The sequence below is a fragment of the Asparagus officinalis genome, chromosome 7 (genome assembly GCF_001876935.1).
Source record: "Asparagus officinalis chromosome 7, Aspof.V1, whole genome shotgun sequence".
In the NCBI taxonomy this organism is placed as follows: domain Eukaryota; kingdom Viridiplantae; phylum Streptophyta; class Magnoliopsida; order Asparagales; family Asparagaceae; genus Asparagus; species Asparagus officinalis.
Window position 1 is genome coordinate 13,623,664 of NC_033800.1, and position 15,854 is coordinate 13,639,517.

Here is a 15,854-nt window from a genome sequence, read left to right on the forward strand (position 1 = left end):
GAGAGAAGTGATAGCAATATTAATGACCTAATGGACTGATTCTTAAATATAAGATTGCTAGGGTCCAGTCCCAAAATTCCAAAAGCGAACTCCTCCACTGTCCACTGGGCTGAGCCCAGAGCCCGTAATCAAGTAGAAAGTGAGATAACTCGGGGTTTATTCAAGCGGATATCCAACACCATGAAAAGAGATAAGGCAGCAGCCTCTTCTCTTCCAACGGTACATGAACACGTCATCATATTCACAGATTCACGACCCAAAAACCCTCTAAAGCCGACAGCAGAGCAGTTCTTGAATCCCGATTGCCTCGACAATGGCGACCTCGCTCCAGAACTCCCCTGCATCACTGCACAGAGCCCTCTCCTCCAGTGCTTCACCTCATCAGGTTCAGCGTGCGATAAAACTCCCGTTCGATCAAATACGCATCGTTTCAAGTTTTGTTCATAGCTAGCTACTCTCCGCAGGGGCCTGCTCCTTTTCTCGGCCACGGGCGGAAGAGGGCTGTTCAATTTCAAGCCAAGGCTGCTGCTTCGGAAGCTTTGCCGTCCCTTGAGCACGGTGTGAAATGCGAAGCGAACCCCCTAAGCAATTGCCGTAAAACCCTCCGTGGACTTTTGGAGAGTTGCGGTAAGCCCTCGTCAACTTTTTTATTACACTAGACCCTCTGAACTATTTTATTTATTAGAAAATTTATCTTTTAATCTCCAAATTAGCACCATGGATTCCTAACATCTCATCTTATGAGGCAAGTATGCGCCAAAAAAAAATTCCTTGGTCCCAAGAAATTACCTACTTTTTCTTTTACTATGCACTCTCATAAACTTTTTATTTTTAATAAAAGAGTATTTTTCTTGGGACTTGGAAGAAAATTTTCGTCTTTCTTTTTTTGTTATGTGCTTGCTAGTAACACGTGAGAGTTGATGGTGCTAATACAAGGATTAAAAGATAAATTTCTCGGTAAGATTTAGTGAAATAAAATTGTTAATGGGGCTATGTGCAACTCCTTAAAAATTCATGGGGGTTTAGTGTAATAAGAAACGGTTGGTGGGGGTTTACTACAACTCCCTCTTAGTTCATGGGGCTTTTCTATAATTAACCCTTCCCTTTTAGCTTCAATGCTTCGAATATGGATTGAAACATGCAATGACCTTCAGTAGGCTGTATGATATGTTTATTCTTATTTCCAGTGATTTTTATTGGGAATGTAATAGTTTACTGTTAGGTAAAAGTTCAAGTTCAAATTTTATCGGCCACGAATATAAAACGAATTTTACAAGGAAATAGGTATGTGTGAGTCTTAAGTTTCAGCCCGTAAAATAGGGTGCTCAGCCTGTTGAAGTATGTCAGAATAAAAAATTACAACCTTTTAACTGTCACTGTAACTTTAGAGTTTCGATGTAGTAGAAGGACATTTTAACATAGTATCAGAACAATCCATATCCAAATCCCACTAGCAATGTATTTGGAGCGGATTTATAAAAACAGATGTCATTGCATGAGTCTAGATTTCGTCCCATAAATTAGGATGCTTTGGAGTTTTGGTGTAGTGGAAGGAACCTATTACATGATATCGAAACAACCTTGCGTCAAATTTCACCAGCAAGATTTTAAGCAGGTTAATAGAATACAACTGCATGAGTCCAAATTTGACCCATGAAAAAGGCGCTCAACCTATAGAGACGTGTTAAAAGTGTAAAATCGTAAGCTTTAGCCCTTATCATGATTTCAAAGTTTTGTTGCAGTGTAAGTGACCTTTGCACTTTCACTCACGAATCGTTATAGCTGACAATGTGAGCAGAAATTATTTAAAGTGGTTTTATTTGTTATCATTTGTCTTGCAGAGAGAACTGGGAGGCGCCAAGCATTTATATCTGGAGCAATTGCTACTTGTGTATCTATCTTTCCGTTCAATTCGAAAGCGTGTGAGTATTTCTACAAACTGCCCTTCAAATAATTGCAAAGTGAGTTGGCTGCATGATATTGATAGTTTCTTAACAGAACCCACTTGATATGCATCAGTTGCAGCAGAGGGAAAGAAAGGATTTCAAGTTGTCTTAGACAAGAAGGATGGATACTCATTTCTCTACCCCTTCGGTTGGCAGGTATTTCTCTCAATTTTCTTGAGCTAACATTTAAAGTTTCTTATAGATGTCGAATAATAATCCCAGGAAGTTTTCATCCAAGGACAAGATAAAGTATTTAAAGATGTTATCGAGCCCTTAGAAAGTGTTAGTGTTAACATGATTGAGACTAAAAAGAAAGATATCCGAGACCTGGGATCTCCACAGGAGGTATGAACACAAACATTTAAAGTTTCTCTGTGAATGTAAATTCACCTCATGCTATTTGTTAATGTAGGTTGCTGAAGCATTGATAAAGAAAGTACTGGCACCTTCTACCCAGAAAACAAAGTTGGTTGAGGCATCAGAGGTTAGAAGGCAATTATCTCGTGTGAATCTTTAGTTCTTTCAACTTTATCATGTCACTTTCTCTTAAACTAGATCACAATCGAGATAAAGATATTCTGTCACTTACAGGTATCTAATTACTTAGTTACAATGCAACTACTCTATTTTCATGAAATATGTGGATATGTGTTTCAAACATATAAAATTTTGATAACCAAAGAGAGTGTATGTCCTATATTACATTGTCTGAATTTAGATAAGACTTCTTTGTTTCTTAAAGAGCTACTTGCTAGGTTCACAACTCTCTGTGGAAAAATTGTGAACTATATATGGTGACGATCTCTATTTCCTGTTACTGTGCAATAGGAGGACATGAACAAGGTATCCTTTTTTATATGTAGGGAGTGTTGGGACAAACCGGGGACCAATAGAGAAAGGTCCTCGCGAATAGTAGAGTAGAAGTAACAAAATGAACACACTGACTTACGTGAAAAACCTGTTGAGCGTTGCGGAAGGCAAACAACCAAACTAGCGTGCTACGAGAAATCAAATCAAACGAACATCGAGAGAAGGCCAAACAAACCAAATCAATGCCACAAACACAAACAACCAATTTTAACGTGATTCGGCAAGTTGCTTACGTCCACGGGGCAAGGAGGGGATATGGTTTTTCACTAATAGAGAAGAAGAGTACAAACTGAGATTACAAATCACTCAAACTCACCAATTAATCTCACCAGCAAATCTCTAATTCTCTCCAAACAAAACCCTAACCAATAGCTTAAAAAATACATCTTTTCTGTGCTCCAAATATCCCTAATTTTCAGCTTAATTCTCTCTTCCAATTGTTCCATATATATAGAAATCCTAAAAGCATAAACATATTAGGAATTCTAAAACAAAAAACAAAACAGATTAGGAACCCTAATAACCTGTTACCAAAACAGATTTGGAATCATGTTACCAAAACAGATTAGGAATCCCAATAATTTGTTACCAAAGTAAATTAGGAAACATATTAGGAACCTGCTATCCAATAATTCTCCACCTCAGCGAAGTTTTCCCAAAACTCAGCCGACACCAATACCAACCAAACGTCTCACTTGTTGCGTCCAGTACGAAGTGAAACAAATCCACGACAACGGCGACACCAATACCAACCAAACGTCTCACTTGTTGCGTCCAGTACGAAGTGAAACAAATCCACGACAACGGACTCAATCCATAACAAGTCGAGAATCACTTGTTGCGTCCAGTACGAAGTGAAACAAATCCACGACAACGGACTCAATCCATAACAAGTCGAGAATCCAAACGAGAATGCGAACAAACTCCAAATGTCGGTATCAATTCACCAAACTGGCTGCATCATAAATGACTGCTTACGTATCCTCTTGCCCAAGAAATCAAGTCTTCACATAGTTCACCCAAACGGCCTCCAAAGACCTTCAGTCAAATAGAAAAGTTTGTAACTCTTCACCAATATCACCAATGGATCTGTAACTGTTGGAGCCCTCAATCAAATAGAAAAGTTTACAACTCTTCACCAATATCACCAACGGATATGTAACTGATAGCGCTCCCAATGACTCCAAACTGAAATAAATCAAACACCTTCACCTGAGGTGAACCAATGGTCGTACTCAAATCATGTCCACTAACTGCACTCGAATCCAAAACCAACTCATCATCTGCATTCAAATCCAAATGATCTCTAAACTGTGTCAACTCAGCTAGAATCCCAAACGATGCAGTATGATCTGGAGTATGTGGAGCAATCTCCATCTAATGTGAAGTAACATCACTTTCCACTCGATACGATATCCCAATGATCTGATCAACACTCTCCACCTGTCGAGAGTCAAATGTGACATACCTGCTCAGAACAAAATCAGAAGCTCCTAACTGATAATCAAACGAACCTCTGAATCCTAAACGTGCAATCGGATCAAATCTCACATCATCGATGTGACTAAATGCTGGGCAACCAAATTCCGACATAACCCAAAATCTAAAGCAGCTCTATCAGATCCAAAATCTTCACATGCAGCAGTCGGCAACCTATGACCAAGATGACCCAAATATGTCGAAGCTCCAAAACCAAAACCAATGCTCGACAACCAATGTCGATCCCCCTCCAGTAAGGAATGACCCATTAAAACTGTCATCTCATCTCGTCGTCTCAATGTCTCCACATCAATAAAGTGTCTCAAACTGCCATGAGCTCGACACAAATACAAGAAAGGACCCCCTACCAAAGCTAGAACGACGGGTTACCTTTCTGCCAATACACTTCTTTCAATTGTTGTTAACTTCTAGAACAATCCCTGACTGAAATACCGATTACCTCTCAATGATGCCTCCTTGGAAGGCTCCCAAATGCCTGACTGAACACCACCTAAAAGACCCCTCGATCGATGGATAGAAGTGTCAAACTCTACCTCGGTCTTCTTGCTCATACCAATGTGCTCAAAGGACTTCAATCTGCAGGTCAAAGCACTTCTCAACAAACTATGCACGGCATAACCAATCAAATAACACAGCCTCAACAAATGTCACAGTCTAGCCAAATCCAAAGAAGTCGTCAGCTCTCTATCAAACACCGTGCTCCTAATCAAAAATATAAATTATTCCTCCTAACGTCTTTCATCACAATCATGGATCCCAATGTGACCTTCAAACGTGAATCGACCAATGTCACCCTATAGTCTGCTGCCTTCAAAACTCCAAGTGAAATGATGTTCTTCTTCAACTGAGGAACGAACCTTACTCCAACCAACTCCCGAATCACTCGATCACTCATCCTAATCCGAAAGGTACTGATACCACCAATAGGATATTCATGATCATTACCCATAAGCACGACCTCTCCTCTTTCCAACTCCCGAAAGCTGGAGAACCAATCTCTTCTAGGGCAAATATGATAAGAAGCATTCAAATATAACATCAACTCTGTAGAGTCGGCAACACAAACTGACGATAGTGCAGATAAAGAGTAGTCCGAAGAATTCGAATCTGAATTATTACCATTAGCATTGACAACATTCATCTCTGAAGCTTGAATAACTTTTCCCTTATTCTTCCCGGTTCGATCAACCAACTTTGAGCATTCGGTTTTTCAATGTTCATTCTCTTTACAAAAGGCACACTGATTCATACGAACTCCAAGATGTGCCCCTCTAGACTGTGACCTCCTACCATGGTTTGGACTCTTTGCTCTTACGACCAAAGTCCCCGCTACCAACTCAACTGAAGTTTCCTTATCCTTCTTTCGAAGCTGATAATTCACAAGTACAGCGGTGATCTCACTATAAGAAAGAGATGTCTTTCCATTAATAAGAGTAAGAATGAAGGTATCATATTCCTCGTCGGGCAAGGAACTCAACAACAACAACGTTTTGTCCTCATCTTCAATCATCACATCTACATATGTTAAATCCGCAAGAAGCTTCGTGTAGTGGTTCATGTGATCACCAATGAAGGTCCCCTTCTTTAATTGGAAGCGATAAAGCCTCTTCTTCAAATGCAAGTTGTTCTCTACACTATTGGTCAAATACTTACCCTCTAGGATCTCCCAAATCTTCTTAGCCGAAGTCTCATTGATCACATCATATTTCAAATACTTACCCTCTAGGATCTCCCAAATCTTCTTAGCCGAAGTCTCATTGATCACATCATATTTTAAATCTTGAGTTTAGCCGAAGTCTCATTGATCACATCATATTTTAAATCTTGAGTCAAACAAGATCTAATCACATCACACGTCATTCTATTCATCTTTTTCCAAACCTTCTCCTCAATGTCATCTGGTTTCCTGTCTAACTCCAAAGTATCTTCCAAATTTTACACATTAAGCGCATCCAAAACTTCATATCTCCAAAGATCAAAATTGTTTGTGCCATTAAACTTCTCCACGTCTATCTTTATAGAGTGGATATTCAAACTTTGGACGGTCTTCACCCCGGAAGTACCCTCCACAACTCCTTCTTTCCCGATCATCTTTCTTAAATCATCAAAACAAATACAGAACAAATGAAGAATAGATCCAAAACTGAAAAAGATAGTCTTTACCAAAAAGATCACACATTTATCACCAAACGAAGCCTTAGGCGAGCCTCGAAAACGACCTACTCCTCCAAATAGCCCAAGCGTAGCCGAGCTCTGATACTACTTGTTGAGCGCTGCGTAAGGCAAGCAACCAAACCAACATGCTACGAGAAATCAAATCAAACGAACATCGAGAGAAGGCCAAACAAACCAAATCAATGCCACAAACACAAACAATCAATTTTAACGTGGTTCGGCAAGTTGCCTACGTCCACGGGGCAAGAAGGAGATAGGGTTTTTCACTAATAGAGAAGAAGAGTACAAACTAAGATTACAAATCACTTAAACTCACCAATTAATCTTACCAACAAATCTCTAATTCTCTCCAAACAAAACCCTAACCAATAGCTCAGAAAATACCTCTTTTCTATGCTCCAAATATCCCTAATTTTCAGCTCAATTCTCTCTTCCAATTGTTCCATATATATAGAAATCCTAAAATCATAAACATATTAGGAATTCTAAAACAAAAAACAAAACAGATTAGAAATCCTAATAACCTGTTACCAAAATAAATTTGGAATCATGTTACCAAAACAGATTAGGAATTCCAATAATCTGTTACCAAAACAAATTCGAAAACATATTAGGAACCTGCTATCCAACAAACCGCCCTAAATGAATTTGGTGTAAAAACCATGGGCAATGATAGGAAAATCCACTATGTGGAAAAATTTAGGAGTTACAATTTCTCTTTTTAAGGAGAAACTCTCTATTTTTCTCTCTCTCTTTCCCTCTCTTTCTTTTCACTCTTAATTGGAGACACTGGGATGATCTAAACTTAACGTTGGGGAGAGCTATATATATGTGAGTTTGTGATAGGTGCGCACTGTTGCTACAGTGATATTTAGTTGATCTGCGTTTGGTAGTTACTGTAGCGGACAGGTGTTTACTGTAGACATAGTAATTTTTCACCAATCTCTCTCTTGAAGATTTGATTGAGTATCAATCATATCTTCACATCATTCTTTCTATTTTGTCACCTTCAAGTTACTCGCGTCTACGACAGACCACAAGAGGATCGACACCAAATAAATTTATCAGTATTAATTGCTGTTATCAAAAATCTGCTAGGTTATCTTTAGTGTGAATTTTCTGCATATCCACTGTTCATTCTTCCACTTTCTCACGAACGAAGTGGTATTGAACTCAAATGTGTTTTGTCTTTTAATGAAAGGTCGGATTTCTTGCCAAATGTAAGCATTCTGACTATCACAAAATAGAAAAATCTTCTTTTGTTCATGTTCGAGTTTCTCCAGCACCATCTTCAACCATATCACATCTTTACTAGCTTGTGTAGCTGCTACATATTTTACTTCTGTTAATGAAGTAGCCACAATTGACTGCAGTTTTGAAATTTAGCTTACAGCTCCGCCAGCAAGTGCAAATACATAGCCTATGGTGGATTTGCTATTATTACGATCACCTGCATAATCAGAATCAACATAATAAAATCTGATCCCTCACAGCATAATGCAACATTTGAGGTTTCCTTAAAGTATCTTAGGATCCTCTTTATAGCATTCTAATGCTCTTTATCAGGATTCGTCATGTATCGACTAACCACTCCCACTGCTTGTGTAATATCTGGTATTGTACAAATCATAGCGAACATTAGACTTTTCACTGCTGATGCATATGGTACTCGTGACATTTTTATCCTCTCTTCTTCACTGCTTGGACTCCTACTGGAGGATAACTTAAAATTAACAGGAAGTGGGTTAGAAATTGGCTTACAATCTTACATGTTAAAACACCGTAAAATTTTCTTCAAATAATTTTTTTGAGAAAGCCAAATCTTGCTCTTAATTCTGTCTCGGTAAATTTGCATCCCTAGAATCTTATTTGTAGATCCTAAAATCTTTTATTTCAAATTTCTTAGCCAATTGTGCCTTTAATTCTTTGATACGATCTTTGTTAGGGCCTACAACCAACATGTTGTTAACATACAATAATAAGATAACAAAGTTATTTTTACCAAACCTCTTGAGATATATATAAGGGTCTGAATTAAATCTGTTGTATCCAAAGCTCATGATGAACGAATCAAATCTCTTGTACCAACACATCGACGCCTGCTTTAGACTGTATAGAGATTTGTTCAATCTGTAACCAAGTTCTCTTTTCATTTTTCTTCGAAATCTTCTGGTTGGAGCATATAAATTTCTTCTTCAAGATTTCTTTGAAAGAAATGCTATTTTCACATCTAGCTGCTCTAGATGTAAGTTAAATATAGCGCTCATACCCAGGACTATTTGGATTGTTGTAAGTCGAAGTACATGAGAAAATATTTTATTAAAGTCAATACCTTCTTTCTGAGCATATTCTTTTATTGCCAATCTAGCACGATATCGCTCCACTTGATCATCTCCATTTCGCTTGATCTTGTAGACCCATTTATTTTTAATAGTCTTCTTTTCTTGTGGTAGTGACACAAGTACCCAAGTCCTATTCTTATAGAGAGCTTTAATTTTTTTCTGCATTACTGTCATTCATAAAGATACATCGGTGCTGTTTATAGCTTTATGGAAAGTTAATGGCTCTCCATCCTCTGTTAGAAGACAGTATGCAACATTACTCTTCGTAATATATTCCGAGTGTCAAGTCAGTGCTCTTCTCTCACGAGTTAACCTTCGAATTTCTAGAGCCTCAAACTCAACTAGTTCTTGTTCAAGGAAGAACTCAGAAAATATAGTTGTCTTGTAGTTGGTTCTCTACAAAGATAACATCTCTGCTAAAGATAACATTGCGGGTATTGGGATCTCATAAGCGATACCCCTTTACTCTATTAGCATACCCCAAAAATATGTATTTCTGGATTTTAAATCTAGCTGTGTAATTTTTTGGTCATTATACACTACGTACACTGGACTTCCAAATATATGGAGGTTGGAATAATCTGCTGGCTTGACGGTCCCCATTTTCATGAACGTCTTTAATTGTATTGCAGTTGATGGAGATTGATTTACCATATAACAGGAGGTTTTTACTGTTTTTGTCCAAAAAGACTTTATCTAGATTTACAGTTGCCAACATTGTTCTTGTTCTTTCCAACAGTGTTCTGTTTATCTGCGCCGCCACTCATTTTGTTGAGGAGTATAAGCAGTACTGAATTGTCTTTTGATGCCTCTTGCTTGCAGAATGCAAAAAATTCACACGTCTGTGTATACTCCTCCATTATCTTACCTCAAGTATTTGATCTTCTTTTCAAATTCAAGCTCGACTCACGCCTTGTAGGCGTTAAAGATTGATAACACATCCGTCTTCTTCTTGATAGGATACACCCAACATCTCCTGGAGTGATCATTAATAAATAACACAAAATATTTTGCTCCTCTCATGGATGTAATCGATGCTTGTCATACATCAGAATGAACCAGTTTTAGAATAGCATTGCTTCTAGAACTCGATATGCTGAACTTTAGCCGATGCTGCTTACTTATAACACAATGCTCACAAAATAGAAGAACTATCGAAATAAGTCCAGAAAGCAGCTTCTGATCGGAGAGAATCTTCAAGCCTAGTTCTGACATGTGACCTAGTTTGTGATGACACATCATGGTTTGTTCTTCTCCATGGCTAGTTGATGCCACACATAAATCAGCTTCATGCAGGGTTTCTCTCTTGTGCATGTATAGATTTATAGCTATCTTTTCTTCTTTTATCACAATAAGCGTCCCTTTAACAATCTTCATGATCACGTTTTCTATATGGGTGTTGCACCCGAGCTCATCTAATTGTCCTAAAGACAATAGATTCTTCTTCAAATCCTTCACATGTCGTACATCAAATGATGTGTATTATACTATCAAATATTTTGATTTTAACAATACCAATACCAGAAATTTCTAAGGCATGATCATTGCCCATAAATACAAATCCTCCTGAAAATAGGTTCATATTTGTGGAACAATTCTCTCCGGAAGGTCATGTGCTAGGAGGTTGCTGAATCTAAAAACCAGATATTAGCAACCTTCTTTCTGCCTTCATTAACAGTGGTTGCTCCCATGTATAAAATTTCACCATTGTCTGATGTGCTGGCAATGCATCTTTGAGATGTTGATGGCTCTGAAGATTTTTTATCACCACTCTTCTTATTGTGCTAACACTCTGATTTCATGTTCCCCTATTGCCACAGTTATAACATTTGATATTCTTCTTATTTTTTTAATTTTAATCTACCATGAGTATGACTCACTTGAGCCACGTTCCGTTGATCTTCCTCTCGTCACCGATAAAGCCTCCGCTTGTTGAGAACTTGCATGCCTATCTTCTTTGTTCTTGCACCGGTTTTCTTCCTCCAAAATAGCGACTGTAACGTTGTCGAGATTAGATTGTCCATGGGGACATTGTTTATTAGGTTGATGATGAGCTGATCATACGAGTCAGGGAGACTCTGAAATAGAAGTACTGCATGTTCATTCACACCGATTGTATGTCCCAGCGTTGTGAGTTGGGAGAACAGTGTATTTAGGGTGTTGATTTGGTTGGTCACCAATGTAGATTCCGCCATCCTTAGAGTGTAAAGTTTTTTTTAAGAAGATTTTATTGTGCGGGGATTTGGCCCAATATAACTTTGTTAGTGTATTATAGATCTCATTTGCTGTCTTCTTCTCTTCTATGCTCGACAACACCCCATCTGCTAATGTCAGATGGAGATTTATATTAGCATTTTCGTCCATCTCATTTCACTTCTTATCATCTATGATGTCGTCCAGCCTTGCACCGATGGCCGTTAGATAATTATCTTTTCTCAAGATAGCCTTTATCTTTAACTTTTACAGTGAAAAATTACTTCCGTTGAATTTCTCAATCTCGAACTGCGCCGCCATTGCTTCTACCATGAACAGTAACTTCTACTATTTCACATATATTGTAATCGTATTTATAAATAGTAATCATACTCGTAAATAGTAATCATATTTGTGAATAGTACATATCGTCTTTAAATGGTGAATGATAATCTAACTTATTTTCTGATGTGGAGGATCTACATTTGATAATAGCCACAAAGCATATGATAAGTAGATACACGCAACTTAAGCCAGACTCTGATACCACTTGTTGGGACTAACCCAGGGCCCAATAGAGCAAGGTCCTAGCGAATAGTAGAGCAGAGGTAATAAAATAAACACACTAATTTACGTGAAAACTCCCTTAATAAATTTAGGGTAAAAACCACGGGTAATATTAGAAAAATCCACTATGAGGAAAATTTAGGAGTTAACAATCTCTCTTTTTAATGAGAAATTCTCTCTCTCTCTCTCTCTCTCTCTCTCTCTCTCTCTCTCTCTCTCTCTCTCTTTTCACTCTTAATTGGAGACACTGTGATGGATGATCTAAACTTAACACTGGTGAGAGTTATATATAGGTGAGTTTAGGTAGGCGCGCTGCTGCTTTGGTATTGCTACAATAACATTTAGTGGTTTTGCGATTGGCGATTACTGTAGCAGGTAGTTGCTTACTATAGATGCAATAACTTTCCATCAGGGAGAATGATTTGAAATAATTTAAAATGTGATACCAGTTAACTTGAAAGAGATATTTTTGAATAGATTATCTTATAGATAGGCATTTAACCCACAAAGTGTACTTAGTGAATGTACATGTCGGTTTCAGTTTATAGTGTCATTCTGTCTTAATTATTTGGGATTGAAATTTTCTTAAATGGTAACTTACTTCTTGTTCTATTGTTTAACCAGCATGAAGTTGATGGAAAATCTTATTACTCTTTCGAGTTTATTGCTCAGGCTCCAAACTTCACTAGACATGCGCTTAGCACAATCTGCATCGCGAATGGTATGAACGTGATAGTTTTGTTTAGTTTTTATCAATTACTCATTAGTAGCCATTTTAATTGATGCTAGCATTTATTATATATGTTTGGATAGTCATTTATGTTGTCTGAAAATTTGAGAAGAAATATATTATCATGGGTTTTCTTAGTTTTATATCATTCGAGAAAGGCCTTACAAGTGAATGAGGTTCTTTCTAACGGAATATGCACCAGAGTGAAGGAGGTAAATCTTATGGCTAGTCTTAGGTATGTCTTTTTCTTACCCTGTGTTGCCCAGGCTTTACCTCTTTTGCTTAGAATACTTTACCTCTTTTGCTTAGAATACGAAGTTTTATCTCATCACCATTGATGGAAAATATATCATTGTGTTACTATGTGGGAAATTGAGTCAAAAACTTCATATAAAGAGAAGTGCAGGGAGAAGCTCTAAATGTGTTGCTCACTTAAGCATCACCAGAAAAACTTTAAGATATGTCCTGGAATTTATAACAAAATGTTTATCCGATATTATAAAGAATTAAATGCAAGTTGGTATGATAAATCTTGTTAAAAGAATGGTTCATCCAAAGGCAGGCTTCATATTTTGTTGCTTCTACCAACATCTATGTAGATTAATTCCTGAAAAATTAATTGCACAAGTACTAGCATGTTATGACATGGATTTTCTAATGTTATTGCGTACTCTCACTGCATCTCATATTGGAGATCTCGGGGGATTTCATATTTGAGAGTTTTGTGTTGCCATAGAAATTTTGAGAATATAATGCTTTCAGAATCATGTGGTTAAGATGGTTTTTGTGAACAGTAAACATGGACATTTTCAAAAGTGAGCAGTAAAACTTTTCATTTAACTTAAAGATGGCTTTACTATATTTATCTCATGGTTGGGCTCAATTCTAGGTAGATATCAAGAAGAAGTACATTATGAAATTGAGAATACTACAAGAAAAAGAATGTTAAAAAAAAGAGAAAGAAAGGAAGGAAGAAACTGGGGATGTATAACACCAATTAAACCACGAGGACTTTGAAATTTAGCAATCTGATGAATGTGCTCTCTCTACATTTATTGCTTCCATTTATTGATGTGGACTATGAAAACTATTCTTTTGGTGGACTTTTAAAGATCTTCATACTGTTGTCGGTTACTAAAATCATGTGATAGGTTTCATCAGATAATATGATGGACTTTCAGAAATGAACCAAGTGCCTTGTACTTAAAACAGCTGTGCTGTAATAAAGGACGTGAATGATGCTATACCGTACTTAATACTTCCGAAAGTTTTCCTTTTCGATATATTGATCAGTAGCATAAACTTTTGATATTTGATGGCGTCTCGTGCAGGCAAGTTCTACACATTGACAACAGGAGCTAACGAAAGACGGTGGGGGAAGATGAAAGATAAATTGCACACTGTCATCGATTCCTTCAAAGTATCTGCTTGAGCTTTCTCGCAGTACTCCATAACAGAGTCGAATGAATCATGCTTGTAATCTCGCACATGATAAGTTTTTCTTCTTTGTTCAATATGTAACTAAGTGGATAAGTTTTTGGCTATGTTAAAAACATTCTTTTTTCATACTATTTGTAAAATACTTCATTCAAGTAAATGCTTACCTCTCTTGCTGATATGACATTCAAAGTTTACTAAGGGCAAATGTTAAAGTAAGAGAGAGAGAGAATCTTGGGTAAATTTCCCTTGAATTGAATATTGAGTGTGCACATATATTTATACAAGTAGAGGAGTGTGAGGTTTGTTCTCCCAAGCAATGTGGGACTAAAACCCACTACAATACACTATTATCAACAGCCCCCTTCAAACTCATGTTGGATCAAACAAAGTGAGTTTGCGTACAAGAAACTGGAACCGATGAACAGGTAAGGCCTTTGTGAAGAAATCTGCAAGCTCGTCAGCGGATGAAACATAAGGAAGTAGAATTGTCTTGTCCTTGATAACTTGGTGACGGACAAAATGAGCGTCGATCTCAATATGTTTGGTCCTTTCATGAAATACTGGATTATTAGCAATCTGGATGGCACTCTTATTATCACAGTAGAGAGGAGTAGGAGTCGTAACAGAAATACCGAAATCACTGAGAAGGCGACGAAGATGAATAATCTCTTTAGCTGTTGTGGACATTGCACGATACTCTGCCTCAGTACTGGAAAGAGCAATAACATCTTGTTTCTTACTTCGCCAGGAAATAAGGGAATCACCAAGAAATATACAATAACCTGTGGTAGACTTTCTGGTAGTTGGATCACCAGCCCAATCAGCATCAGAATATGCACAAAGCTCTAACTTAGATGTAGCAGGAAACAAAAGTGAGCGAGTGCTAGTACCCCGGAGGTACCGAAGAATCCGTAATAAGACAGCATAGTGTACAGAACGTGGGGCACTAACAAATTGACTGACAATACCAACAGCATGAGAGATATCTGGTCGAGAGATGCACAAATAGACCAACTGACCAACAAGATGTCGATATCGGGTAGGATCAGATAGAGGCTCACCGTCAGTAGAGCAAAGTTTGACATTCTGCTGGAGTGGAGTATCGACAGTTGTATTATCAGTTAACTCAGCTTGATTTAGAATATCTGAGAGATACTTCTGTTGAGACAGTAATACACCCCGCGGGCCTTGAGAAATTTCTAGACCAAGGAAATACCGAAGAGATCCAAGATCCTTCATGTGGAACTGTTGTTGCAACTGAGATTTTGCGTATTGTATACCTGTCATATCATCACCTGTAATGATCATATCATCTACATAGATGAGTAATAAAACCCTGCCACGCGATGTAGTGCGAACAAACAGAGAAGCATCTTGATGACTTTCTATAAAGCCCGCTTTGAGCACAACATCGCGAAAACACTCAAACCAAGCGCGGGGTGCCTGTTTGAGACCATAAACAGCACGACGAAGGAGACATACATGTCCCGGAGGAATATTTGACCCTGGAGGCGGTTGCATATATACGGTCTCTGATAAAGAGCCATGAAGAAAAGCATTTTTGACATCCATCTGGTATAAGGGCCAACGATGAGCAGCAGCGACCGCAAGGAGAGTACGCACAGTGGGCATCTGAGCAACAGGAGCAAAGGTCTCCTCATAATCAATACCTTGTTGCTGAGTAAAACCTCTAGCCACTAAACGAGCTTTTCGACGTTCAATGGTGCCATCAGGACGAAACTTGACCTTATAAACCCATTTACTGCCAACAAGAGAGATCCCAGGAGGACAGGGAACAATATCCCAGGTATGAGTTTGCTGAAATGCTTGAAATTCCTCAGCCATAGCTTGTCGCCACTCTGGAATTTGAACTGCCTCTTGGAAGGACTTTGGCTCAACAATAGTATGAATGGCAGCAAGAAAGTTATGAAAGATAGGTGAATAAGAAGTAACAGAAGCATACCGGGCAGGCATGACATGTGGGCGTTTGCCTCGACGAAGAGCAAGAGGAACCTCAGGCGGGGGAGATGCTGGCGCAGGTGCATGAAGATCAACAGTATTTTCTGGAGTGAGAGTTGTGTCCACAGGATA

The 15,854-nt window shown here is 38.1% G+C and overlaps 1 protein-coding gene across 2 annotated transcripts; it reads left to right on the plus strand.

Moving 5' to 3' along the window:
• On the plus strand, window positions 180-13,941 carry LOC109848533 (psbP-like protein 1, chloroplastic). Of its 2 annotated transcripts, none has more exons than XM_020418075.1 (8): window positions 180-385; window positions 465-558; window positions 1,842-1,922; window positions 2,020-2,102; window positions 2,169-2,291; window positions 2,359-2,430; window positions 12,218-12,314; window positions 13,655-13,941. In XM_020418075.1, exons 1-8 carry the CDS (start codon window positions 314-316, stop codon window positions 13,753-13,755), a joined length of 723 nt encoding a protein of 240 aa, XP_020273664.1. In that variant the 5' UTR covers window positions 180-313; the 3' UTR covers window positions 13,756-13,941. The 2 variants fall into 2 exon arrangements, with proteins under 2 accessions (XP_020273664.1, XP_020273663.1); XM_020418074.1 differs by having other exon boundaries at window positions 181-385; window positions 465-627.